A 27,565-nucleotide genomic window follows, 5' to 3' on the forward strand; every position below is an offset into this window, starting at 1 on the left:
TCCACCATATATGAAAATATGTAGCGTTGAGAGAAGCATTTGGGTTGTAAGTTCGGATACATAGAAGCCAACTTTTTAGGATCTAAATGCCATCTATAAAACATCTTATAAAAGTTTTCTCTCAAGTTTTGGGCTTGTGTAAATTTTACATTTCTTACCCAGATTCTTTCCCATGTATCCAACATTATTGGTTCTTCAATATTTTGAGCCCACTTTATCATACAGTCTTTAACTAATTCTGTTTCGGAATCCATCTATATTAATACATTGTATAGTCTCTTGATATGCATTAAGCTTTGATCTCTTATTTGTTTAAATAAATTATCCTTGACTTGCATAAAACCAATTTTTAATCTGTTTTCCACCTGGCCTGTAGTTGTCCATACTGGAACCATGTTTGAATTACCGTTTCCTCTTTTAATTCATCCAAGGATTTTAGTTGTAATACACCCCTTTCTAGGGTAAGAAGCTGTCTGTAAGTAATTATATCCTGTTTTTGTACTATGTTCATATTTTCTATTGCATGTCTAGGAATTGCCCACATGGGTATCTTATCATTTAATTTGTATTGATATTTTTTCCCGACCCGCAGTAAAGCATTCCTTAAAATATGACTTTTAAAATTCTTGTCCACTTTTTTGTTATATAGCAGGTAAGCATGCCAGCCTTGTACCAGATCATACCCCTTGATATTAAGTATCCTATCATTCGTTAAATTAATCCAATCACTAATTACAGATAAAGCTACTGCGTCGAAGTATAGTTTTAAATTGGGTAATTTCAAACCTCCCCTCTCACGCACATCTTGCATTATTTTTAGTTTTGCTCTCGGCTTCTTCCCTGCCCATACAAATTTATTAATATCCTTCTGCCATGCTAACAGGTTCACATCTTTTTTAAGAATAGGTAACATTTGGAAAAGAAATAAAAATTTAGGTAAAATATTCATTTTCACTGCTGCTATTCTTCCCAACAAGGATAACTGTAACTTTTCCCATTTTTTCATCTCTGTCTGCATACTATGCCAAAGTGGTTCATAATTATACTTATATAACTTCCTGTTTGAGGTTGAAATATGAACTCCTAAATATTTGACCTTTCTAACTATTTCGCATCCTATCATTCCTTCTAGTTCTTCCTTTTGTTTAGTATTCATATTTGAAGCTAATATTTTTGTTTTCCCTAGATTTATTTTAAATCCTGACACTTGACCATATTGATTAATCATATTCATTAAGATCATACTAGATTCCTGCAGTTGGGTTAATATTATAACCAGATCATCCGCAAAAGCACGTACTCTATATTCTTGCTGCCCAATCTTAATTCCCTTTAGGCCCTCCAAGCCCCATATTTTATGTTGTTGTGTTATGTTATGTTTATTATACTTGTATGCCGCCCTATTCCCGAGGGACTCAGGGCAGCTAACAAACAAGTGGGAAAGGGGGAGATACAAAAAACAAACAAGACAAAAAAAAATTCAACATTCAACAATATTTCCAAAGTTATAATAAACAGTAATGGGGACAAGGGACAACCCTGTCTTGTACCTTTTTCAATTTGAAAAGAATCTGTTAAACTTCCATTAACTATAATTTGAGCTGTTTGCTGTTGATATATTGCTTTAATTGATTGTAAGAAACGTTCTCCTATTTGCATTTTTTGCAGTGTTTTCAACAGGAATTGCCAGTTAACTCGATCAAAGGCTTTCTCAGCATCCAGAAATATGAGCACAGCAGGAATTTGGTTATTCTTTCCCAAATATTCTAGTGCATTAATGATTAATCTTATGTTACTTCCCATTTGTCTCCCTTGAATAAAACCTGTTTGATCATTATGAATCAATTGTTGAATAACCAACATTAACCTATTTGCTAGTATTTTAGTAAAGATTTTATAATCTACATTGTGTAGTGATATAGGTCTGTAGTTTTTTGGTTGGGTAATATCTTGGTCTTCTTTGGGTATCAGGGATATAAAAGCTGTCTTCCAAGATGGAGGTGCCTTACCTTCCATTTGAATCTTATTAAATAATTCCTTAAGAGGTTCTACCATTTCTAATTGTAGATTTTTATAGTAAGCCGCTGTCAAGCCATCTGTACCAGGTGCCTTCCCTGCCTTTAACTGCTTAATTACCTGTAAAATTTCTCCCGAAGTTATTGGTTGATTCAATCTTTGCCTCTACTCTTCTTTAACTATGGGTATTTTTTCTTTATCCAAGTATCTCTCTATATCTAGACCATTAATTTTGTCACCCTTGTACAACACTGTAAAGAATTCACGGAAGATCTTTCGAATCTCACCCTGTTGAAACACCCTCTGTAGTGCAATTTGGCTATGTTATGAAATTTTTGTTTTTTCCTAAGCTGATAGGCTAACCATCTACCAGATTTATTTGCATTGCAGAAAGTATTATGTTTTGCATATAACAGACTAGTGGCTACCTGGTCTGAGATCAACATATTAAATTGGTCTTTTAATAAGGTAATTGCTTCTTTAATCTTTATATCTCCTGGTTTTAAAGTTAACTCTTGCTCTTTCTTCCTAATTTCATCTTCCAGTTCTGTTCGCTTTTCCCCTTGTTTACGTCTATGTAATCTATTTAGATTTATCAAAGCTCCTCTCATATACGTTTTACTTGCATCCCATACAATTTCCATAGATGTACCCTTATTCATATTAAAAACAAAGTATTCTGTTAACAATTTTTTACATTCATTAGTATATTTCTCATATCTAAATAAATTTTCATTCAATCTCCAAGACCTTCTTGCTTGCGTCACCCCTCCCAACTCCATCCAAACTGGATTATGATCTGATAAAACTCTGGCACATATCTTTGTCTTCTTCACTCTAGAAAGCAAATTATTGGTAGTTAGTATGAAATCAATTCTGGAAAAGGATTGATGTCTATCAGAAAAGAAGGTAAAATCATATTCTTCTGCATTTCTTTCTCGCCAGATATCTCTCAGTTTGAAATCATCCATCATATCGAAAAAGGACTTAGGTAGTTTTGCTCGCATTTGAGTATTTGGGCGAGAAGCCTTCTTATCTTTCTTAATGTCCATAACACCGTTCCAGTTACCCAATAGTATGCAGGACCTATAATCCCACTGTATTAATTTGGCATGAAGCTTTCTATAAAATCCATCTTGTTGTTGATTGGGAGCATATATTCCCAGTAGCAATGTCCTTTTCCCTTCTAATACCAAGTCTATGCAATATATCTTCCGTGGGGATCTGCTTCGATTAATTCAGCTTTCATATCCTTCCTTAAGTATATAACTATACCATTTTTCTTCTCTGTAGCAGAAGCTATAAAATGTTGTCCAAATCTTGTATTAATCAGATATTTTTGATCAGTTGATCTAATGTGAGTTTCTTGCAAACAAATTATATCATTCCTGAACTGTTTAAGATAGTGATATATTTTCTTTCTTTTCTGTGGAGAGTTTAATCCATTGACGTTCCATGTTAGAAACTTAGTTGTCATCTTTGGCTCCCTGAAGCTTTTTTAGAGCCATCTGAACATCCTGGAATTTAACCTTTAGTCTGGCTCCTCCCACTGCTTCTAAGCTGGTAACTGTAGCATCTTGACCGGTAACAGGTGTTTGTTGGTCCATTCGTCTGGTAATTACATGGCTTTGTCTTTGTTCCTTGGCTCCTTGTGCTTCTGAGAGAGAAAGATGATCCATCCTTGTTGATAATTGTATAGTTTGCTGTCTATCTTGTCCTTCTTGTTCTCTTTCTAGGTCCAGGTGGGGCAGGGTGTCCGGCCTTCAAGATATTATGGTAAAAATCTTGGGCCTTCCATACTGAATTAAGACTGTATCTTTGCCCCTGGAAAATGAGTGCTAGCCCAATTGGTGCATCCCATCTGAACTGTAGCTGACGATTTTTAAGCTCTTCGACTAAAAAGGCATAGTCTTTCCTAGATCTTAGCATTTGAGGTGGTATCTCTTTCAAAACAGTCACTTCCTGACCCCCAATTTGAAGCTTGGTTTTATATCATATTCCTCAAGTCTTTTGTGGTAAAGTAAATCACAGTGTCCCTTGGAAGTTGCTTCTGTCTAGCCAGCCAGGAGTTAACACGATAAACCTTATCAATTTGCCAATCAAAATTCCCCCCGGCCTTCCCATCACACTATCGAAAGCTTCTGAGAGAATCTGTTTCAGATTTTCCTGGTTATTTTCACGCAAACCTTTTATTCTTAGTGCAAGCTCCATTTGTCTATACTGTAACATAATAATTTCTTTTTCAGCATCTCCGATTTTTTGTTGAACTACATCCATTTTGGATACCAAATTAATATTAGAGTCATTAAGATCTTCTAATCTGCTTTCAATTCCGGACACATAATCTGAAAACGAATTAAGAACCCCCAACATATCATCCCTGATCTTCTGAACCCGGGTCTCAAGTTTATCAGACAGTTCTTTATGAGCAAGGGATATCTCCTCCTTAATTTTTGTTTCCATCGTAACTACATGATTTTTAAATGCTTCAGCCAGTTTCCTTCTGAAAAGTTTCTTTAGTTAACGGCTCCCCTATGGTGCGGAGGAAGTAATGACTGTAGTTTTGTGCCAGGGGCGGGCAAACTGCCCGCACTTTTTGAAACAGGGGGCGGGGGAACCTTTTGGATAGGGTTTTGCTTAGAAGCCATTCCAAGTTTTAATCTTCTTCAGCCAATTAATAAGTCTCTGCTGGTCAATTGTGCAGCTCTTGCTGTTTAATTTAGTATTAAATCACTCCTTTTCTTTGAAATTTTAAACTCCGTAGAAATTCAAAGCCCGATCAGTGTTATGAAGCTGCTCGGCGCCATTTTGAATATCTCTTTAGCAAGTAAGATATCAGAAGGAATTCTTGTAAAAATGAAGCTAAGGATTAATACAAACAATTAAAAGTTCACGTGTATAGGGTCTGTTCGTCTTGAATTCAATAAATCAAATTTTTGTTCTGAGGATGGGTGGTTTGCTTTGTGCTGCTAAAAAGCAACAGGAGTTCCTGGCATGGAGACAATTCTGCTCTTGGGTGCCCTTCCTCCCCTCCCAGAGTCGATCTGAGAGAGTTAGTTCAGTAACTTTAATACGCTGAATTCTGCAGCTTTGTTTTAGCAGGATAAGAAAAATGACCGATCATTCTTTCTTTTGGAAGGAAAATACAGCAGGATCCAATTATATGTATTTAATCCTCCCAAATAGCAGTTTAGCCTTATCTGAAAGTAAAACTCATTTTAAACAAGTGTTAGGTAGGACTGGTCTAGCATACTTTTGTAAAAAGCAAATCAGCAGCCAATGTCATACCTTGCCAAGCTGGTACAGATTATGACAAACACTGGAGTTATTTATGTTTTTATATTTTAAAAAAATATGTACCTCCTAGGTGGGAAAAAACAGACAAGGCAGCTGACAACAGAGTAAAAAATCCATCAATCAACACAAAATACATCACCAAAAAGCTAATTATCAGCCTTGATGTTGGAACTAAAATGAATGAAACTGGAAAGTGGATGGATTACAGGTGGAGGAAAACCCATGAATCTGATTAAACATGAATTAAAATCTATGACTGAGGTAATTCTGTGGAAGTAATGGAGAGGAAGAAGAATTTTTCCTTTGTTTCACGGTAGCCTACTATTTATTTTATTTTATTTATTTAGCAAATTTAAGCACTGCCCATCTCACTAAGTGATTTGGGTGATTTACAGGTAAAAATCATTTAAAAACCATACATGCAAAAGACGTTAATAATATTGCTTGCAGTCTATGTTGGCCGCTGTAAGAGATGTCGAAAAGGAATGTCCAGATCTGAATACAGAATACCAGAGTTGGAAGGGACCCTGGAGGTCTTCTAGTTCAACCTCCTGCTCAAGCTGGAGACTCTATACTGCTCTAGACAAATGACTGTCCAATCTCTTGTTAAAAATCTCCAGTGATGGAGCACCCATAACCTATGGAGGCCCAGCTATTGCACTGATGGTTTTCATTGTCCAGACATTTCTCCTTAGTTCCAGTTTGGATCTCCCTTTGATAAGCTTTCATCCATTAACTTCCTGTCCTGCAGTCAGATGGTTTGGAGAGCAGATTGTCCCCTTCCTGTCTGTGACTACCTCTCAAATATTGGAAGACTACTACCATGTCAGTCCTTCTCTTCATTAGACTAGACATACTTTCTTCCTGCAACCATTCATTGGATGTTTCACAGCAGTCATCTTTGTTGCTCTTCTCTGCACTCTTTCCAGAGTTGCAATACTGTCTTTATGTCACAAAATAGACACAGTATTCCAAATGTGGTCTTACCAAAGCAGTATAAAGCAGATCTAACACTTCATGTACCCTTAATACTATACCTCTTGTGCAAGCTCTGGTAATGTTGCAGTGGTGGGTTCCGGTCCCGTTCCAATTGGTACGGTTGGAACGGGCCCGGTGTCACCCACATGGATGCTCACAGCGGGCGCGCACACACGCACAGGGTATACATGCATCGTAGCTGCCAGCGACACTTCCACAAGCCTCCGTGATGCTCCAGCTGCTCAGCGGAGCATTGTGCAGGTGCTGTACCTGCCATGCGCATGCGCAGAAGCATCAAAGGTTTTAAAGGACAGGTAAGGAGCTCGGGTGGGCGGGTAGGCCCTCTGGAGCGCCTGTACTGGGGCATACCTCCTGCAACCCACCATTGTAATGTTGGTCATGGTAATGTCCAGTCTTGATTAAATCAAAGGAGCTTTTCTACCCTGGCTCCATTTTCACTTCCCAAATGCTATTTAACATTACTTACTACTGTCTTCACTTCCTGTGAAACTGAGCTGAGAGAAGAGGTGAAAATCACCTTAGGGAAATTTAGTTATGTCCTTGAGAAAGGGTTGCAAGAGAAGGAACAGTTGTTAGCCCTGAGAAAATAGAAAGTGGGAGACAGAGAACAGTCCTGCCTTGACCTATTGGTCCTTAAAAATGGCAGGCTTTTAAAATTCTCTTAATATTTTTTTTCTGTTCAATTGTGTCTTGCTCTGGCAAAGTCTTGCAGTTTTCTTGGCAGAATTTTTCAGACGTGGTTACCATTGCTTCCTTCCTAGGGCTGAGAGAGAGTAACTAGCCCCAAGTCATCCATCTAGCAAGACTAGAATTCTTGATCTCCTGATTTCTTAGCCTTAACCACTACACCAAACTGGCTCTCCCTGTTAATATATCGTACTACAACAACAAAGTAACATTATTACTTCCTGCAGTGTCTGCTTCTGGATCTGGTCTGCCTCAAAGGGTTGACAATTACAGATCCACTCCAAACTGTAGGTTCTCTAGAAATTTAAAAAAACCCACTCTTCGTGCTTCCTGTATAAAAAGAGAGAGAGAAGGCAAAAGAAATCAAGCAGCCTGATCTAGGTTTCAAAGTGAGAATCAAGCTTACAGAATCAGCCCTGAGATTTATCAGAAGTCCAGGGGCGGAAAGGTGATGCACAATGATTGCAGATAAGAGAACCATCGCTCTGAAATAGTTTCAGCTACACCACAGCTTGAGCTGTGAATATACTGCATCCACACAGCTTTGCAGCACAGAGGCATGAAGCTGCTACTTTCACACTGGCTAAGATCCTCATGTCTTCTGCAACTCCTTATCTAGCAACCTTTTCAGATGACAGATTGGTGACTGGGAGTGAGAGGGATTGGCCACAATTGTCCATGTTCTGATAATGTATCCTATTTGCATATATTTATATCTTGGACAGCTGTTAGTCCAGAAACTTTGGTTGTTCCAAAGTTTCAGGGATAGTAATTGTGTCTGTCTTTTTGATCATAGTTGTTATTTTTTTTCATACTGCATAGCTTACAATTTTCCTGAATGAGAGTTTTCCCCTAAAATAGATGCAGACCAGGCTATAGCAGGGCCACTGTACTTTGGTAACCATTTAGCAAGCTATGACCCAAGTCTACTAGCTTCTGATTATGAGAAATATGGTCTCTATTTTCATTTGGCAGCATCTTGGATGCCTTTTGAATAAGAAAATAAACAAATCCTGTAGCTCGAGTTTTACAGGAAATTGTTTTGCTTTTTGAATGTTCTGTGCATTTTTAATTTGCTTTTTCTGACTATTACAATCATGGCTGGATCTTTTAGTTTGCACTTTAATAGTAAATTGCTTTAATGTTTATTCTGAAAAGCCACTCTGCTTGCATTCAAAGTTGGCCGCCAGTCAAGCGGAGGAAGGGAAGGGAGAAAGACAACGAGAGGGAGGGGAGGTAGAAAGTCTTCTGTGTCGAGTTTCCTCTCTGAGCCCAAAAGATGAGGGTGGGCAGTATTTCACCTAATGGCCCATGAGGAAGGTTCTGGGACTGAAGAGGCTGGGTCCTATTGCCCAGGGCGAACAGCTAGGGTCTTTTCAGCGGAGACGAAATGGTAGAGGTCAATGGATGGGGGTGGAACCCTGGGGGCAAACAAGGGGCAGCGAAGGGTATGAGGAGAACAGTCCTAGACCCAGATCTAAGCACCCCGCAGGTCACATCTGGCACCTGGATCTTGAGTTTGATACCCCTGCTATAGGAAGAAGGATGTGTTGTTTAAATAACAAGAGGAAAAGCATTTAAAAATTTTAAGAAAATAAATTTTTTACAGGTTGGTGAAAATTTCACAGCTTAATAAGAATATTTAAGAAATTCATATGGTTGTTGCAACTATTGTTCGGGGAGCTAGTTTACTGGATTAGATATTGCAAATCAGTATCTTTCTGAGGTTCTTTTGACTATTTAGGCCCCTATCTCAAAAATGTGGAAACAATTGCATTTTATCAAGCTATAAGTTAGATTGATGTCTCAAACTGATTTCTTTGGAAAGTACTGTATTCTGAGGAAAGGGAACAATCATCCTCTTTTAAGCAAATGCATAATGGCTGCATTCTCGCAATACATTTAATTGTGTAAGCTTCCTCTGTGAAACATAAAATAATATTATGATGTATGGTTTTGTCAATTAGAAATGATAATAGATAATAGAAAAATGAATAAACTTGTAAACTTAGAATGTTTAATGTACATTTATAGTTATAACTGTTGTAAAATAAAAACGTCACTTCTTGGTTGCTTTTTCTCATTCTTTTTTGTCTATCTTCTCTCTTTATTTATTTTATATCCCACCTTTATAATTTGCTCTTGTTAGTTTTTATCTCTTGATTTTAAAATCTAATAAAGTTATTTAAAAAGTACATTTATGTGTGACCTGCTGTATTTGTCTAACATGTTAAGTATAGTCAATTTTCGCCTTAGTTAATACGTGATACATTTCATCAAAATGACTAAAATGCATCATAAAGTCACAGTGCAAATTCCTGCCCCTTGTGTACTTACAAATAATGACTATAGGAAGAGAGCAGACAGAGCTACGTGTCAGAGTTAAAGGTGTCATCCACTTAGAACCCTTACCTTGCCACAAACGATTCAAGCCCAGCCTTTCTTAAATTCCACTGAGCCTTATCTGGCACCAATTCAGATGTGAACTATAATTGATCAGATTCTTGTGTATAAGCTTAAGCAGTAAATATTTCTGAATTGCATCTTAACGCATAGTCCTGTTCCTTTGCACCCGACTATGACATAAGACATACAAAGGAGACAGAGTTGTGTGATACACATTGTAGCGTCCCCCTATGCCCACACCAGACTTAGTAGACTCAGCATAACACTTGGTTTAGAAACCAGACTGTGCAAATTTACCATTGAATATTTGAAGATCAATTCCTGTCTAGGATGAGGGTTCTTAAATCTGCTAGAGAAGCTTGTATGACTCTTGATGTTCCTCTTAAGGAAAGAATCCTTTCCAGAGGTGGGTTCCTACTGATTCGGACCGGTTCGGATGAATAGGTAGTAAGTTGGCCTACCACACCTCTGAACCGGTTTTCTTGGCGGTGCCACCATCTTGTTTTCTGCTTCTGCGCATGTGCAGAAGCATTTTTAAGTTCTGCGCATGGACGTATATCATGTATCAAGCGCACACAATGCGTCCCTGAGCAAACCGGCAGTAGAGGTAGCCAGATACCACCCCTAATCCTTTCCTATTAACAGAATGGTTCTAACTGGATGCCTTGCAGAATTTCAACCTGGAGTCCCCCACCAGTGAATAGTTTATATAACATATTTTGAAAAATACAACTCAGCTGGAAGCGGGAAGTTGTGCAAACACTGAGGTGACTTCTGAGAATGCAGTGTCAAGCCGGCCTCCCTCAGCAACCAAGAAAGAAACCACTTAAGTCCATTTTGCAGAATTAAGAGTACTTTTACTGGTTATGAAAAGAGAGCAGCTAAGCAAAGCAAGATCTGAGGCAAAAACGTGCAAAATCATACATATCAATATGTGACCAACCCCCTCCCCCCAGTAACCCTCATCCCACTGTCCAATCTTCAAATCCCTCAGGTGTCATGTGAGTTTCATTTTCAAGGAGCATCATTAGGTTGGTATGCAGGACAGTTGGCCTTGATCAACACCAAGCACCAGTCTCCAGCATGCCCAGTAGACGGTGAGAACAAAATTCCCCTTTTACAATCTCTCCTGTACTAAAACTTCCCCTCCCAAATACCAAGCCCCCCTCCTCTTTTCAATGGAAGCCGAAAGCAAATAGCGAAGCAGAGGCTGACATCCGGCCCTTCTTCCGGAAGAGAAGTCATCCCTGCAAGAAAATAAAACAATAGAAAAAACAACATAAATGTACATTTCAAATATGATCAAGACTTATCAAGTAGAACTTCTGTAAGAGGAGCTCTAACATGAGATTTATCAACCCATTCAGCCTGGGAGGGGGGAAAATGCTTCCAGGATACTAGATATTGAAGTCAATTCCTATGCTTCCTGGAGTCCAAGATTTCCTTAAGTTCAAAACGTTGCTCTTCCTCAATAAGAAGAGGGGCAGGGGGTGCAGGTAGGGGCACACAAAAGGAAGTGTGCTCTGGTTTCAACAGGTTTACATGAAACACAGGATAAATCTGCTTAAGATCCTTTGGTAACTCCAATTGTACAGAAACAGGATTAATGATTTTCACAATAGGGAAAGGACCGACATACTTCAGCCCCAGTTTCTTCGATTTCTGGGTGGTTTGTAGAAACTTGATGGACAAAAACATGCAATCTCCTACTTTGTACTCCTTTTGCTTCACCCTCTTTTTATCAGCCTGTTTCTTGTGCACCCGGTGAACAGCCTCCAACGCCTTGTGGGTCATGGGCCAAAATTGACGAAGTTGGTCACTCCACTCGGAGAGGGACAAAATTTGCGGTTCAGCCCAGTTATCTTGCTGATAATTGATGAAACACCGGCGGTACTGTTCCAAAACAGAATTAGTCCATTCACAAGCCCCATTAGTCTGAGGATGGTGGGCGGAGCTTAGCCCCTGAGTGAAGCCAATTAGAAACTCCTTCCAGAAGAGGGAGGTGAACTGGACCCCCCCTCATCCGAAATTATGCATTCAGGCACTCCATGTAACATGTGAAATAAACAACTTAGTTAATGACTTAGCTGATGGGATTTTGGAACAGGGCACAAAATGAACTTCTTTGGAAAACAGGTCGGTGATTACCCAAATCACGGTGTTTCCTAGACTCTCTGGCAATTCGACAATGAAGTCCATCGATATCTCTTTCCATGGGGCCTCAGGGCGGGCCACACTTTGGAGAAGGCCCTGGGGTTTTCCCGGTGGTCGCTTTGTGGCAGCACAAGCGGGACAACTGGTTATATAGGATTCAATGTATTTTTTCAATGAAGGCCACCAAAATTGTTATTAGCCAGATGTAAAGTCTTTACAAATCCAAAATGGCCTGCCATTCTCGAATCATGGGCCCGTTGAAGAATAATAGTTTGCAGGTTAGCAGGAACATACAATTTAGCCCCTACCCAAGCCAGTCCATCTTTCATAGTACATTCGTTTGAATGTTCCTTGAACCAGTCATCGAACTCAAGGCCTTCCTTGAGTTTGCACATGAGGTCCGTTGTGACCTCTAAATTCGAAGTGCCTTGGCTTTTAGTAATCACCGGGGCAGCTAGACTTTTTGCTGGGATGACTGGGTGAACCATGCTCAGCTTAGAGCTGTTGTACTGGGGAAGCCTAGACAAGGCATCAGCCATGAAGTTCTCCCCCCCCCCCCGCTGAAATGTACATGAGGGCAAAGTTGAAATGGTTGAAATGTTGTGCCCAATGCACCTGTTTAGGAGATAGCTTACGTGGGGTCTTCAATGCTTCCAAATTGTTATGATCAGTCCATACTTCAAAAGGGTGTTTCGCCCCTTCTAGAAAATGTCGCCAGGTCATCAAAGCCCATCTGACTGCAAAAGCTTCCTTTTCCCATATAGCCCATCTTCTCTCCGTCTCTGTCAGTTTACATGAGGTGTAAGCGCATGGCTGCAATTTTCCATCAGTGTTCATTTGAAGTAATACTGCCCCCACCGCCACATCACTGGCATCAGCTTGAATGATAAATGGTGCTTCCATATCTGGGTGTTTCAAAATGGGTTCAGCTGCAAAGAGTCGCTTTAATTTTTTGAAACTGGCTTGACACTCCATAGTCCAATTCAAAGGCTTACCCGGTCTGGGCTTGGCCTCCCCTTTTTACTTTAGGAGATTTGTAATGGGCAAAGCAATGCTGGTGAATGAGGGAATAAATTGACGATAAAAATTCACAAATCCCAAAAAACTTTGTAATTGTTTTTACAATTTCTCCTGTACTAAAACTTCCTCTCCCAAATACCAAGCCCCCCCCCTCCCTGTTTCAAAGGCAGCCGAAAGCAAATAGCAAAACAGAGCCTTGCATGCGGTTTGTATCATAGGAGGTGGAGTGTGGTTTTCTTCTGCGTTACATTTTAAACAGCAGGAAGGAAGATGATTGTGCTGAAGACATACAGGCAAGTGATCTCTTCAAGCAGCTCCTTGCTCTTATGACCAGTCATTTCAGGATGTGAATCTCTGTGAGTAAGTTCTTTGGAAAGAGAGGAGAAAATGGACCTCCTGAATTAGCAAATACCTGGAGGAGAGGTTGCTGGGTTGAGGATCCATAGATTAATTTCCCACCCCAATGTATATAGTCACTCTGTGTTAAATAGAAAGAAACAGATATCTTGGATTGTAATGGTTATTCTTAAATGTGTTTTTTGTCCCTCCCCGTTCCTCCATAATCAGAGATGTAATACCATCACTGTTTCAAGTTAAAACAGAGTGAGATGAAATGTTTAGTAGTAGCAGCCCAAATGATGCAGATTATCTATAACAAATTTCAGACAGATTACTTTGAGTGTCCCCAAAGGCGACACTGGTCTTGTTTCTTTTTTCCTTGAAAACGTTTTGCTTCTCGTCCAAGAAGTTTCTTCAGTTCAACTCGGACAACCACTATGGATGATGGAGAATCTCCATACATTTCCTTCCTGAGGGGTTCTATGCAAAGAAACTAACGGCTGTAAAGAATAAAGATGTTTCTTGAGGGATATGAAGGAGCATCAGAAATTAGCTTTCCCCCCAGATATAAATCGATGGTTAGGCCAGCTAATACAGCTCCCAAACTAGGGTTGCAGAATTAATTGCTCAGACTAAAAGGTTAAGACTGGGCCTTTTTGACAGTCTACTTTAGAAATGACTGCCTCACTTCTTCCAATGCTCTAAGTCTAAGCTAAAATGGAATTAAGGAATTTGTGATATAGCACTGATGTTCAAGTCCAACTACTTTCTTAGCATTTACACAAATCAACCCGTCCTATTAAGCCATGCTATTGTTAATATTATGTTATTATGCCATTGTGTTGTAATTGCATTAGCTATAGCTATTCTGTAATTACATACTGCTTATTGTGATGTGCGAACCAGCTGGAGATTTCTGACTCATAGGTACTATTGGGATCAAAGAAAGTTAGCTCAAAATATCTTGCTCTACCCTAGAATTCTAATATTAGTTGAATCCAGTATATAGCTGAATAGGGAAATGATCAGTGACTCGATCCATAAAACTCTTGAAAGGTGGAGAAGGATTTTCCATTGATTTTTCATGAAAAACTAAAGTATCTGAGGAACAAACTACCTTAGGGTAACTAATGGTGGTTAACTGACATGCCAGTCTTTGGCTAAACAACCCAGAAATAAAGCAATGACGACTTATGAAAAATATCTAGCACAGCTGGGAAAGATGCAGAAAAGTATATAGTAACAATATTTCTATGTTTTTAATTCCAAGAAAGATGAAATCTAATTTAAAGGGAAGGGAAGCTGGGATGTGATATAAGATTATGCACCACAGAGGGAAAAAATGGAGCCAAGTTTTTCTCCTTTTCTAGGACAATGATAGCTGCAATTGTGTATAATGGGAAGAAAAAATAAGAGTAACGGGGATGGGGTGGAGGCTTGGGACCCCTACACAGGCTGCTTAAAAGAGCAGAACTCTGGATTTAGGCAGAATTTATTCTGTTTCTTTCTGTATGCCTTACTTCAATCACTTCAAGCATTGCTGAGTACAGAATCAGTTCAATCAGGGTTGAATATAGAAATGAAACAACTGAAAACTGATTTGTTAAGTGTGAGAACAAGCCAATGGATGACCACTGAAAAGTCAACAAAAAGCACATTTGAGGTTGATTAATATCAGTGTAAAAGAAAGAAACTGAAGAGGTTGTTTTCGCAGCTCAAAAACAAGCTTTATGAAAGTGAGCATTTTTTTTTGGTAAAAGTTTTTTTTTTCCTTTTAAAACAAACATTTCATCATTTATTAATCAGCGTGTTGTCTGAGTACAATTTTTTTGTGTCATAATAGTTATAGCTTACCACCAAATTCTTTATATATATTTATTCTTATTTTAACATTACAACTTAACATATCTCCTGTTATATTATTTCTCTTCCTAAATTATTTAATTTTATACTTTTTTATCCATATTCATTTTCTAACCAATGATAAAATAACCCCATATATTATAATAATCAGATTCTTCCTTTCCTTTAATTGCTAGTATAAGCTACTCATTTCTGCATAATCTAATACTTTCTTAATCACATTTTCATCTTTAGGGATTTCTTCAGCTTTCCAATTTTGTGCAAACACAATTCTAGCCGCAGTTATTACATGAATAATCAAATATACATTTTCTTTACTATATTTTCCTGGTAAGATACCTAACAACCCGCCCGAATAGTATGAATGTTGTGTTTTAATTATGTATTTGTCTTATATGTTAAAAGTTTGTCTCCCCCCCCCCTTTTTAAGTTGTAAGCCGCCCTGAGTCCCCCCAGGGAAAAGGGCGGCATATAAATAAACTTTAAATCTAAATCTAAAATCTAAATCTAAACAAGAACAATTCCAGTTTTAAGTCAATATATTGCTGCGTCACCTTCTCCAACCACATTCGAATTATTGCCCAGTATTTTTTAGCTTTTATACATGTCCACCACATGTGATAATATGATCCCGGTGTTTGGTGGCATTTCCAACATTTGGTTGATTTGTCTTTAAACATTTTTGCCAATCTTTCAGGTGATATGTGCCATTTATAAAACATTTTGTACAAATTATCTTCATGTGCAGTTGTCATTGTTAATTTATAATTTTGTTCCCATCATTGCTGCCATTTATCTAATTCTATTGGATATCCAAAAAATTTTGCCCATGCTATCATTGTTTCTTTTACCTGTTCTTCTAGTTTAACACGCAGTAAATAACTATACACTTTTTAAATCATTCGCTCTTCTGCTCCTGTAAGTATCTCATCCAATTCTGTCATCTCCATGTGAAAGCCATATAATTTAGTATCTTTTTCATATCTAGATTGTATCAGATAATTATATGAGAAATGCTTTATTATTAGTATGGGAGAAAGTTAGAGAAAAACACTATTTGAAGATACCAGTTTGGTTTTCGACAATGGAAGTGTTAATGCAGCCAAATATTATTAATATGGGAAACATTGTTAGATATAAAGATATTTTGACAGAAAAGGGGGAACTTAAAAAGAAAAAAGAATTAGAAGAACAAGGGATTGCCATGAAAGTGACCATTGAGCCTGTAAGAAACAACAGCAAATGTTGTCTTTGTGGTGAAAAGGGTGAAGCAACTAACCATCCAAACAGTGGCTGCACCAAAATTACATAAATTGAATACAAGAAGCATCATGACCGAAAGTTACCACAATTTGAATTTGAATATAGCAAGAACCATTGGGGCCATCAAGTTGAGAAGTTTTTGAAAAATGGATGAGCTTTTATGGATTTTAAGATCCAAAAGGACAGGCTCCTTGTTCATCACATGCCTGATACAAGTTATTGAAAAGAAAGTCTGGTTCATTGATGTTACTTATAACAGAGGATGCTAGGATTGAGGGGGGAAATGTAATTTGGGGAAAAAATTACAAAATACCAAGACTTGTAGATGGAAATTGAATGCCTATAGAAAAGAATTCCGCTGTTATACCAATCATGATTGGAGCCTTCAGAGAAATACCTAAAGGACTCCTTTGATATTTGGAAATTTTGAACATATTGGATCTGAACACCATAATTCTACAAAAAAGGCACTCTGTTTGGAACTGCCTGTAGTCTTATATATTACCTTAATATACATTGGTTAGGATTTGAATTATTATGCTTCCAACAGATGGTGAATTTAATCATGAATTATCAATAATAGCAATAGGTGGATAAAAATGCCAAATCCAGCCTAAATATCTGGTTGACTGTGCAACAAGTCTTTTTTTAAAAATATCATTTTTATTCAGCATTTTTTAAACATTAAAATCACAATTACACTTTTACAGCTTTCTGTTACCAGTATTCTTTTTTTTTTCATTTCAAATTTTCCATTCTATGACCTATTGTTTCATACATATACCTCCTTGTTTTATGATTACTTCTTATTAAAATGTATACAATATTTACATCTCTATTACTTTCTGAATATATACCATCTTCTTTCGTTGTATTTTCTATGTATTCATTATGCATTAATTTTACATCTCTTTTCAAGCCAATTATACCACCTATTCCATGCCTTATAATACTCTGTCTCCTCTCTATCTCTTAGTTCCATTGTTAATTTATCTATTTCTGCACATTCTAGCACCATTTTTATAATTTCTGCATTTGAGGGAATGGTTTTTTGGTTCCAATTTTGGGCAAATAAGATTCTGGCTGTGATAATTATATGGAACGTAATATATTATACATATTTACTTATATTTCCTTTTATTATTCCCAGAAGAAGCAGCTCAGGCTTCATGTTGATTTTTTATTCTGTTACTTCTTCCAACCATTTTTGAATATTTATCCAGAATTCCTTAGTTTTGGGACATGTCCACCACATATGATAGAAGGTCCCCTGTTGGGTAGTTTGGAGGTCTATTTGGGAACATTTTGGCCAATCTCACCGGATGTAAATGCCACCTATACATAGATATTTTCCTTGTATGCTGCCGACATCGTCAATTTATAATTTTTTCCTATAATTTTTCCCAATGCTCCAATTCAATGTTGTAGCCCAAATTGCCATTGTTTCCTTCACAGTTTCCTCCTCCATTTTAAATTTCAAAAGACAATTATACATTTTGGTAATCATTTTTTCTTCCATCCCTATTACTATTTTATCTAATTCTTGCTGTTCATTTTGAAATAGGTACTGTTCTAAATCCTTCTTTTATCTTGTTTGAATCTGTAGGTATGCCAACCAGTCTATTTCAATTCCCTATAATTTTAACTCTTGATTTGTTTTCAGTTTTCCTTGTCCATCCAATAACTCCTTATAGATCAGTACCCTATTCAAATATATTACGTCATGGTACATCATTGCTTCCATGGTTGATATCCATCTGGGACTTTTTGTATAGAAATTTCCTTTAATCTTCATCTAAATCTCTAATAAGGCCTCTCTCACGTCATGTCTCTGGAAATATTTATGGCCTTTACTCTTTCCCTCCCAGATAAAGGCATGGCTGTGCAACAAGTCTTAATTGTTGCTATAAGACAAGGGTGTCAAACTCAAGATCTGGGGCTCAGATCTGGTCCACAGGGTTCTTAGATCTGGCCCACGGGGCTGCCCTGGAAACAATGAAGGACTGATCTGTGGTGCCTCTGCCAGAGAAAATGGAGCTCAGGAGGGCCATGCACAGCCCTCCCGAGCTCCGTTTTCTCTGGCAGAGGGTTGCAGGAGGCTGTTGCAGCTGAAAACGGAGCTCAGGAGCCTGTTTTCTCTAGCAGAGTGCTTAGGCCACCACAGGTGCCCCCAACACAAGTGATGTCAAGCTGGCCATGCCCAACCTGGCCACGCCCATTGTGCTCCCCCCCCCCTAAAAGTCAAACAAAACCCTGATGCAGCCCTCAATGAAATTGAGTTTGACACCCTTGCTATAAGACATAGCCCCAGCATGTTGGTAGCTGCAGGCTGGGAACTACAGGCTGACTGGATTTAGGAAGAATTCACTGTTTCTCTTCTTATGGCTTGCCCAGATCAGTTTGATCATTTAAGACCACACTTATGACTGTCAAAAGAAACAAACAAAATGTTTAAAAGTTATGATATTTATGTAGTTACTTACCGAGCACATCGAAATTATATTAAAGTAACCAAAATATCTTTACAATCCCCAAGGCAAATCACAACTTCTGAACACCCCTAATGTTTGGAAATTGAACGTTGAAAAATTTGACATGCCCTGCAACATGTGATCAAAATGTGGGTGCTCTTAACAAACATTTATGATGGTTTGTTTGTTTGTTTGTTTATTTATTTATTTATTAGACTTATATACCGCTTCATAGGGCTTTCAGCCCTCTCTAAGCGGTTTACAGATTTTTTAGCAAATTGAGTCAGCAACTTGCCCCCACAGTCTGGGTCCTCATTTCATCCACCTCAGAAGGATGGAAGGCTAAGTCGGCCTTGAGCCGGTGAGATTTGAACCGCTGAACTGCAGATCACAGTCAGCTGAAATGGCCTGCAGTACTGCACCCTAACCACTGCGCCACCTCGGCTCTTTTTGGTTGGAATGTCCTGGGGGCATCTCATCACCATATGTGACCTTCCCAGTCATCTTCCAACAAGCAAACTCTATGGGGGAAGTTGGACTTGCTTAACAATTGTGTGATTCATTCAACAATTGCAGTGAATAGCTTAACAGCCATGGCAAAAAAAAAAGGTCATAAAATCGGTTGTGAGTCACTCAAGAACCACCTTGCTCAGGGGTGTCAAACTCGATTTCATTGAGGGCTGCATCAGTTTGATCGGGGGGGGGCATTGGGGCTCAAAGTCACTTGGGTCGGGGGACGCCTGTGGTGGCCTGAGTGCTCTGTGAAAACAGGTTCCTGAGCTCCATTTTTGGCTGTAACAGCCACCTGCAACCCTCTGCCAGCAAAAATGGAGCTCGGGAGAGCTGTGTGCGACCCTCCAGAGCTCCGTTTTCGCTGGCAGAGGGTTGCAGGAGGCTGTCACAGCCGAAAACGGAGCTCAGGAGGCACCATGGGCCCGCCCATCACTGTTTCCAGGGTGGTCCTGGGGGCTAGATCTAAGCACCCCGCAATCTGCATCCGGCCTTGAATTTGACACCGCTAACCTCGCTTATCAACTAAATTTCTGGTCCCAATTGTAGATGTGCTGTAAATGGGGAACTTCCTGTCAATTAGATGTGACACCGTTTCATAGTATCTTATCTCTTTAATTTTATTGCATGTTGTCATCAACTTCACAAGATTCAATCTAAGCTCTACCCCCCCCCCCAGTTATATCAGTAGCACATGCAGTATTTCAGTCACAGCAAGAATGGCTATTACTTTTGGCATATTTTGGTGTAACCGTAACACAGTACATAGGCGTCTGTTTCTATGGAGATTCTCAGTCACCGGGGTCATGGTTGTCCCAAAGGAGCTTTTTCAAGAGGCAACTGGACTGTCCGGTTTTTCTCTGAAAATGTTTCGCTTCTCAGAGCTGAAGAAGCTTCTTGGATGAGAAGTGAAACCTCTTCAAAGAAAAACCAGAAAGTCAAGTTGCCTCTTGATAAAGCACCATTGGGAGAGGCATCTGTTACAAGCCACAATTGCTTGCAACAGCAAAACAAAATGATGGCATGTTTCTTAACATCATAAACCAAATAATGTAATGATATCCAGGGAGTCCTCGACTTGCAACAGTTCATTTAGTGACTGTTTGAACTTATAACGGCATTGAAGACAATGACCGTTTTTCACACTTACGACTGTTGCAACACACACACACACACCCTTGATCACAAGCCTGAAATTCAGATGCTTGGCAACTGACTCACATTTATGACGGTTGCAGTGTCCCAGGGTCATGCGATCACCTTTTGCAACCTTCTGACAAGGAAAGTCAATAGGGAAGCCAAATTCGCTTAACCACCATGTTACTATCTTAACAACTGCAGAGTTTCACTTAAAAACTGTGGCAAGAAAGATTGTAAAATGGGGAAAAATTGAATTAACAGCTGTCTTGCTTAGCAACAGAAGTTCTGGGCTCAATTGTCGTGGTAAGTAGAGGACAATATGTCCTCCGAATAGAACTATATGTTGCATTATGTCATTACTACCTATGTCAGTATTTGCAGGTGCCACCCTTGATTTACTCCAAGCATGTTCACACTCTACAACAGTGTTTCTCAACCTTGGCAACTTGAAGATGTCCGGACTTCAAGTTGCCAAAGTTGAGAAACACTGCTCTACAAAGTTAGGAGGGCTACTCTAGGGATGATCTTACAGATTAACTTTCTGTGGCTGCATCTAACCAATTAGAAAGCATAATGCAATGTTTCTTTGCATTAAATTATGGGACAGAGAAATAGCAAAAGCACTTAGACTTATATATTGCTTTACGGTGCTTTTTTTTTTTTCAAACAATTTTTATTTATTTTTGAACATAGGCAAACAAACATGAAAATAAAAAATCCCATCTTCCATTACAAATTGTAGAAAGTGTGTCGGTTGGTTACAGTATTTCCATGCATCTCTTCCATAGTCATCACCTGCTTTTCATATCAAATCGCATATTTAATATTCACCTGTATTCATGTATATCACAATTGTTATATCTCAATCTTAATTTGACTATAATTGTTTTTATATCCTTTTATATATAATATTCAAAATCTAGAATAGGATTATATGATAACATTCTATTAAATCATCCTAAAATCATCCAATCATAATACATCTTAACATATTCTAGACAAAGCTTTTAAACCTCCTCTCATAATCTCCATGTGTTGTTTATATAAAATTTCATATTATCAAACTAATATATCTATATGTATTATCATTATTAATCATTATTTAACTATAGCTATTGTCACTTCATTTTATACATACTACTAGTAAACTAAATTTAGCTTAGTTTTTATTATACATTTTCATTGCATCAACCTGTATCTTTCCAGTAATAGTGCAGTCTTATATCTCTTGCCATTTGTACCATTAATGTTCTAGTTACTTTCTTAATAAATCTTGTATGAACTTCTCTTCGCAACATGTTGTTCCTTTCATATCTCATAAAAGCTTGAAACCCAGCAACTGCTCTTTCCATCAGCTTATCTTTGGTTATCACTGGTGCTTCTGTCAAGATTTCTCTCCCTATCTCCGTCAATTTTTGTCTCTTTTCTTCTTCTGTGCTTTGAAATCTGGCGTGGAGTTCCAATCCATCTGTCTCCCCTTTCCATATTCCGCTCTTGCCATTACTAACCACGCTCACTTTGTTGTCAGTGTCCACAGTTTTCTTATCTCTTTGCTCATTTTTTTGAACTCTGTCCACCACTTTGTTCATTTGATAAACATCCTCAGTTTTTCCATCAAATTTTTTCTGTTTTGTATTCCATATTCTCCAATCTCTGTCACAACTAATAGATTTTGAATTTCAAACATAATAATTTGCAATGTTACAGTTTCTTTTTCCTGCTGCACCATTCTTCCAATTTTGCAGGCACTGCCACTATAGGATTCAAGGCTATTTTAATAAATTTCAAACAGGTTCATTTATTATCTTTCAAATGTTGTCTTCCCTCCAATAGCTAGTGATAGAACTTCCAAAAAGCACCTGTAAAAACAACTTGTGCTCTTCCTACTATCACTCTCAGTAAGCAAACTGAAAGAGCCTTCAGTCTCCAATGATCAAAGAGAAAGAAGAAAAAACAATGTATCCAGCCTCCAGCCTCTAAGTGGCAGTGTAACTGCTTTTCCTCCTGTTGTTACAACCCTCTTTATAATCCTTCTTATTATCTTCTTTATATTCCAAGCTTAAGAAAGAAAAAAACTCTTAAATGAAGATCAAAAACAATCCAATAAATCCAATCAAGCATTATAAAAAAGAAGGAAAATTTTAATCCATAGGTGTAAGCAAAAATGAAAAAAGAAGAAAAAAATTAATCCACTTAGTTTAAAAAGTAGGGCTCCTTTGCAAAAATTCCACCCATGAAAAAAAAATTAGAAACAGGATAACACACTTAAGTTTAATGTAGATTAATTTCGCCGCTTACAGTCTTCTGTCCTCAATTTTAATTTAACTTATTTTTTTTTGGGGGGGGGTAGTCTCTTTTTCTAATAATAAAATTTCCTCACCTCCTGTTCTGGAGCTGTCCCAACTTCAGCAGCTTCATTAGCTGCATTTCTGTCACCAGAAATAAAGGCTATTCCTGAATCTTTCAGGGACTTTGCAGTGTCCCTGAGATCAGCAGGAGGTGCCCTTTTCAATCACCGTCTCTATGGGATGGTTTAGGTCTGAATGGACCGTCCAGCGGCAGAAATATCGACTGCGATCTCAGAGCACCAAGATCGCATGTTGTGCCGTCGCGACGTCAGCACCTTTCTCCCACTGCTTTATGGTGTTTTACAGCCCTCTCTAGGCGGTTTACAGAATCAGCATATTGCCCCCAACAATCCTCATTTTACCCACCTCAGAAGGATGGAAGGCTGAGTCAGCCATGAGCCTAGTAAGATTTGAACTGCCAAATTGCAAGCAGCCAGCACTCAGCAGAAGTAGCCTGTGGTACTGCACTCTAACCACTGCGCTATCGTGGCTCATTGTGGCTCAAAAGAAATGGCTTTATATTAGTGCTGTCCATCTGTCTATCTCCCTAATGCTGTCTATCTGAATTGGCTGATGGTTCTCCAGGCATTCAGCCAAAGAAAGGCCTTATCATTCCCTGTTCTTTCAATTAGGCATTTTGTGGACTAATGTTCTGACCTAGGCTTCATCAAATCACAAAACAGACTCCTGGTCCTGAAAAAAAAACCTTTTTATTTGGCTAATGTGAATTCCTAGCATTCACATTCAACAAACAGTCTTTCAAGGGGGAATTGCAACAACAAACCTTATCAGTCCTTGGATATCAGCCAGGCCATTAGCTTCCAGGTGCAATGCTGCACAATGAAATACTTGGCAAAGAATCGCTGTAATAAGCAAATCTTCACACTAAGAAACAAACTAATTGTCTCCTGCAAACACCACTCCCCTTTTGCTCCTATTTATTTCCTGTGGGAGTGGCCAATCAGCTTCCATTAACTTATGCCTTTACCCCCAAGTCGACCTCTGTTCCTTAATTGTTCCCTTCTCCTGACAGCTCTGCGCATGCGCACATCGGTAAACAGCTCCAGCTGTTCTTTTGCCCCACTTATCTGCAACTTAGAAGGTAGCTGATAACTGTCAGATGGCCCTGGCCCCATCTTTGCCTCCGACATAGAACACTGATCAGAGCCTTCCTCCCCAACCTCCTCACTATCCGAGTCTGCTGCCAGCTCTGCTGGCCACTGGCAGGCCACAACAATTAAATCCAGTGCTCCCTCCTTGCAAAGGAGCTTTGCTACCGAGTCATCATTTTTCTATGTGAAAAGGGAGAATTTAGGTTGGATATATTAGGATTTTAAACAGGCATTATTTATTTCTAAAATAAATAACATGAATGTGGACTAAAGCTGCACAGGTTCAGAGGCCTACAGGACTTGAATGTTTTGACTTAGCAATCAACAGCCAGAAGCCCTTTCCATTTTAAAGCGGATTTCATCCCTAAGCTTACCAAGTAATGAGAAAAGGGTTTTAAAATAAAATTAATATATTATGAATCAAAATCTTCTTTATCTTCTTTAGCCTTATTTAATTGCATGATGGAAGATCCTTTCTAAAAGCAAGTATAGGGAACTGCATTGATTTGAGAACTTCCTTATATCTGCAAAGAAGTTACGTATGAGTAAATATTTATCCTTCTTCCATCTTCTACATTTGCACAGATGTTAACAGAATACAGAGTTAGAAGGGATCTTGGAAGTTTTCTATCTAGTCCAACTCTACTCTAGTCCGAGGGATCTAAGCAGGGGACCCTATACCATTCCAGACAAATAGCTGTCCGATCTCTTCTTAAAAACCTGAAATGTTGTTTAAACTTGAAATGCCCATCAAACTTGTTCCCTATAAACCGAGTGCTATAACTTACAATAATGTACAATAATGGGGTGGTAACTTAGGGCTTATAAATCAGACCAATTTTCCAACCAGTTTCTACCTGAACATACCAAGTGAAAACCAAGAAGTTTTTATAATAGAAGTCATGCAATGGCACCCATAAGATATGGCTGTTTTGAAAAGCTGCTTGACGTTTTGGATTTTGAAAGTCTTCCAGATTATCTGAAGGATGGGAATAAGTTCCTATTTTTTTTAACTGTAAATAACTGGTCAGGGAGAAAATTCAAGATAAGTGAAACCTATTTAATTTATTCACCAAATATTATGGACCAATTGGATAGCCAACTTTATGGGGGCTATGGTGGTTAAACCCCATTACTTTGTTCTGTTGCTCTCTGCAAGAAACCTCTTGGTATATTCTAGATCAGTTAAAGAAATCAGGTGTTTCTGATCTAGCTAGCCACCGAGAAATTCTGCTTACAACGTGTGGGCGGCCAGCTCCCTTTGCAAGATCTCAGCCCCACATGCTGCTTTCATGAGATAGAAATAAAACCAGGCATTTCCTTGGCTTCTTCCTGCTTTATAGATCAGGGACCGTAAACATAGACTGGCCTCTGATTCTTTGTCAGACTATATGAATATTTGTTGATTATTGTTGGGCTGCTTCCTAGTAGTTACATTTCTTTAACTATTCACTTTCTTTTTCCTCTCCTTCCTTTCTTGCTAAATGCCACCTCTGGCTAACTTTTTCCTCTGCAACATTCTGCAGCAAAACGATTTGGTCTATGAATTACCATAGCTGAACTTTGCCCTTAAAATCTAGCAGTTATCTAAATTTCCATTTACAACACTGCAGCTTCCTGTCTAATCGGTGAAGTTTAGAGGGTTTGTTTTAAGGAGTCCAAAGACTGTTCGGGTTTCAGAAGTAAAGCTTAAAAGAGTGCACTGGGGGATAACTAAGAAAAACCTTTATTTTGGAACAGGAGTTCCACCTTGAAACCTTGGCTGAATTTCTCATAAGTTGCCCAAAATTGATTGTCCTTAGCACTAGCACTTGGACTTATATGCCGCTTCACAGTGTTTTATAGCCCTCTCTAAGCAGTTTACAGAGTCAGCCTATTGTCCCCAACAATCTGGGTTCTCATTTTACCGACCTTGGAAGGATGGAAGGCTACGTCAACCTTGAGCCTGGTGAGATTCAATCTGCCAAACTGCTGGCAGCCGGTGATCAGCAGAAGTAGCCTGCAGTACTGAACTCTAACCACTGCGCCACCGCGACTTAGCACCAATATTGTTACATGAGTAAGGCTACAGGGAGCTTAGCTTTAAATAGATTGGATTTAAGCAGGTAGAATGAGAAAGAAAAGTAATATTTATAAGTCAGGAAAGATTTGCTTGTATGAAACTTTAGACTGAAACCCTAGGGGCAATGATATATTTTATGGAACTTTGTAAAGTGTCTCACAGAGTCTATGAAAAAGTAAATATCTGACCCTGGCAACTGTAGCCTCACAAACATAAATTGCAAATATCCTTTTTTTTAAACTAGGAGGAAGGCATCACCTGGTTCCTGCTAGCCAGGATGTATGAAATTTTAAAAGACTGCAAAATGTGGATCAGCCGCTAGACATTTAAAGATGGATTCCAGCAAATGCCACAATTGTACCAGGGTACAGAATCTGTTCTTTGCCAGCAGCTACTCACTAATCTTTATAATAGGCCTCCTGCTGAACTCTACAGCTCTGTACATTTTTATCTTCAGAGATGTTGTCCGCTCCATCACCACCGTCTACATGAAGAATCTAGCAATCTGCGATCTTTTGCTGTTGGCATCAATGCCTCTGAGGATATACTACTATGGCTGGCATCCCGAGCTATCTCAAATCACATGTGAAGTGGCAGGCCTGCTGCTCTTGGTTAACATGTACGGCAGCATCTTCCTTCTGACTTGCATCAGTGCAGACCGCTGGATGGCTGTGTGCTTCCCACTCAGCTCCTGGTCACAGGCCATACGCCGACAAGCCAAGTACATCTGTGTGGGTATATGGACCTTGAGTATTGTGGGAACCATCCCCACGTACTTTGTTGGCAAGAAGACTGAGATAAGCTCCACTCTCTGTTTTGATGGACATCCCGAATATATCACGAATCCTGGTATTTCCAGTACTATGGTGCTATGCTATGCCATTACATTGGCTGTCATGGTAGCTTCCTCATCTAGTCTGCTCCATGTTTTCCACCAGAGTGTAAGTGTGGAGATGGAGCTGATCAATATATCCAAGATCAGATTAATGGTAGTAACGAATGTGGCCATTTTTCTGGGTTGCTTCCTGCCCTACCATTTGACAGTACTTTGCTATCTTGTACCATGGTTGAATGCAACTCATTTAGATCAGGCTTACAGATACGTCCTGCTCCTGTCCTGTGTGAATGCTGCCCTAGATCCTCTGGTCTATTATTTTACCACTGAGACCTTCCGACGACAAGTATCCCTAGAGCCCTTTCTTAGGGCCAGGGTGTCCCAATGTGACTACGTGGAAGGAATAAGGCTGCCTGGCCAGCCCTTGGAAGCACAACCTCCCCCTGCATCTTGAACGAGGAAGAGGCCACTAGTGCAGGACTTTTCCACCCAAGCATTTGCCCTTCTACAGGTAGTCTGGTATAATTACATTGCTCAAATAAGAATTCCAGAACAACATTCAGATTCAACAACAGATTGGGGAAGTTCGTTCTTTCCTTGGAAAATTATGGAAAAGCCCCCAGTTCAAACTGGGGAGTCCACTGGAGTTGGGTAGTCAATGAAGTTTTAAGTATAGCCTTTATTGCAGTGGTGAAATTCAAATTTTTTTTACTACCGGTTCTGTGGGCGTGGCTTGGTGGGCGTGGCAAGGGAAGGATACTGCAAAATCCCCATTCCCACCCCACTCTGGGGCCAGCCAGAGGTGGCATTTGCCGGTTCTCCGAACTACTCAAAATTTTCACTACCAGTTCTCCAGAACCTGCTGGATTTCACCCCTGCTTTATTGTCATTGTACATCATGTATACAACGAAATTGGTTTAATATAAATGTAAATTTAATAAATAGACAAACCTGCCAAAAGCTTCCCAAACAATTGACTATGACAATTGACTATTGACTAAGAGCCAAGGTGGCGCAGTGGTTAAATGCAGCACTGCAGGCT

At 39.0% G+C, this 27,565-nt stretch overlaps 1 protein-coding gene across 1 annotated transcript; it reads left to right on the plus strand.

Annotated features, from left to right (window-relative positions):
- Positions 1–12,855: 12,855 nt before the first annotated feature.
- LOC116508071 (lysophosphatidic acid receptor 6-like) lies at positions 12,856–27,245 on the plus strand. Its single transcript, XM_032216536.1, has 2 exons — positions 12,856–12,935; positions 25,932–27,245. The coding sequence occupies exon 2, from the start codon at positions 26,020–26,022 to the stop codon at positions 26,974–26,976; it is 957 nt and encodes a 318-aa protein (XP_032072427.1). The 5' UTR covers positions 12,856–12,935; positions 25,932–26,019; the 3' UTR covers positions 26,977–27,245.
- Positions 27,246–27,565: the final 320 nt, after the last annotated feature.

This window comes from Thamnophis elegans, chromosome 4 (genome assembly GCF_009769535.1).
Source record: "Thamnophis elegans isolate rThaEle1 chromosome 4, rThaEle1.pri, whole genome shotgun sequence".
Lineage (NCBI taxonomy): Eukaryota > Metazoa > Chordata > Lepidosauria > Squamata > Colubridae > Thamnophis > Thamnophis elegans.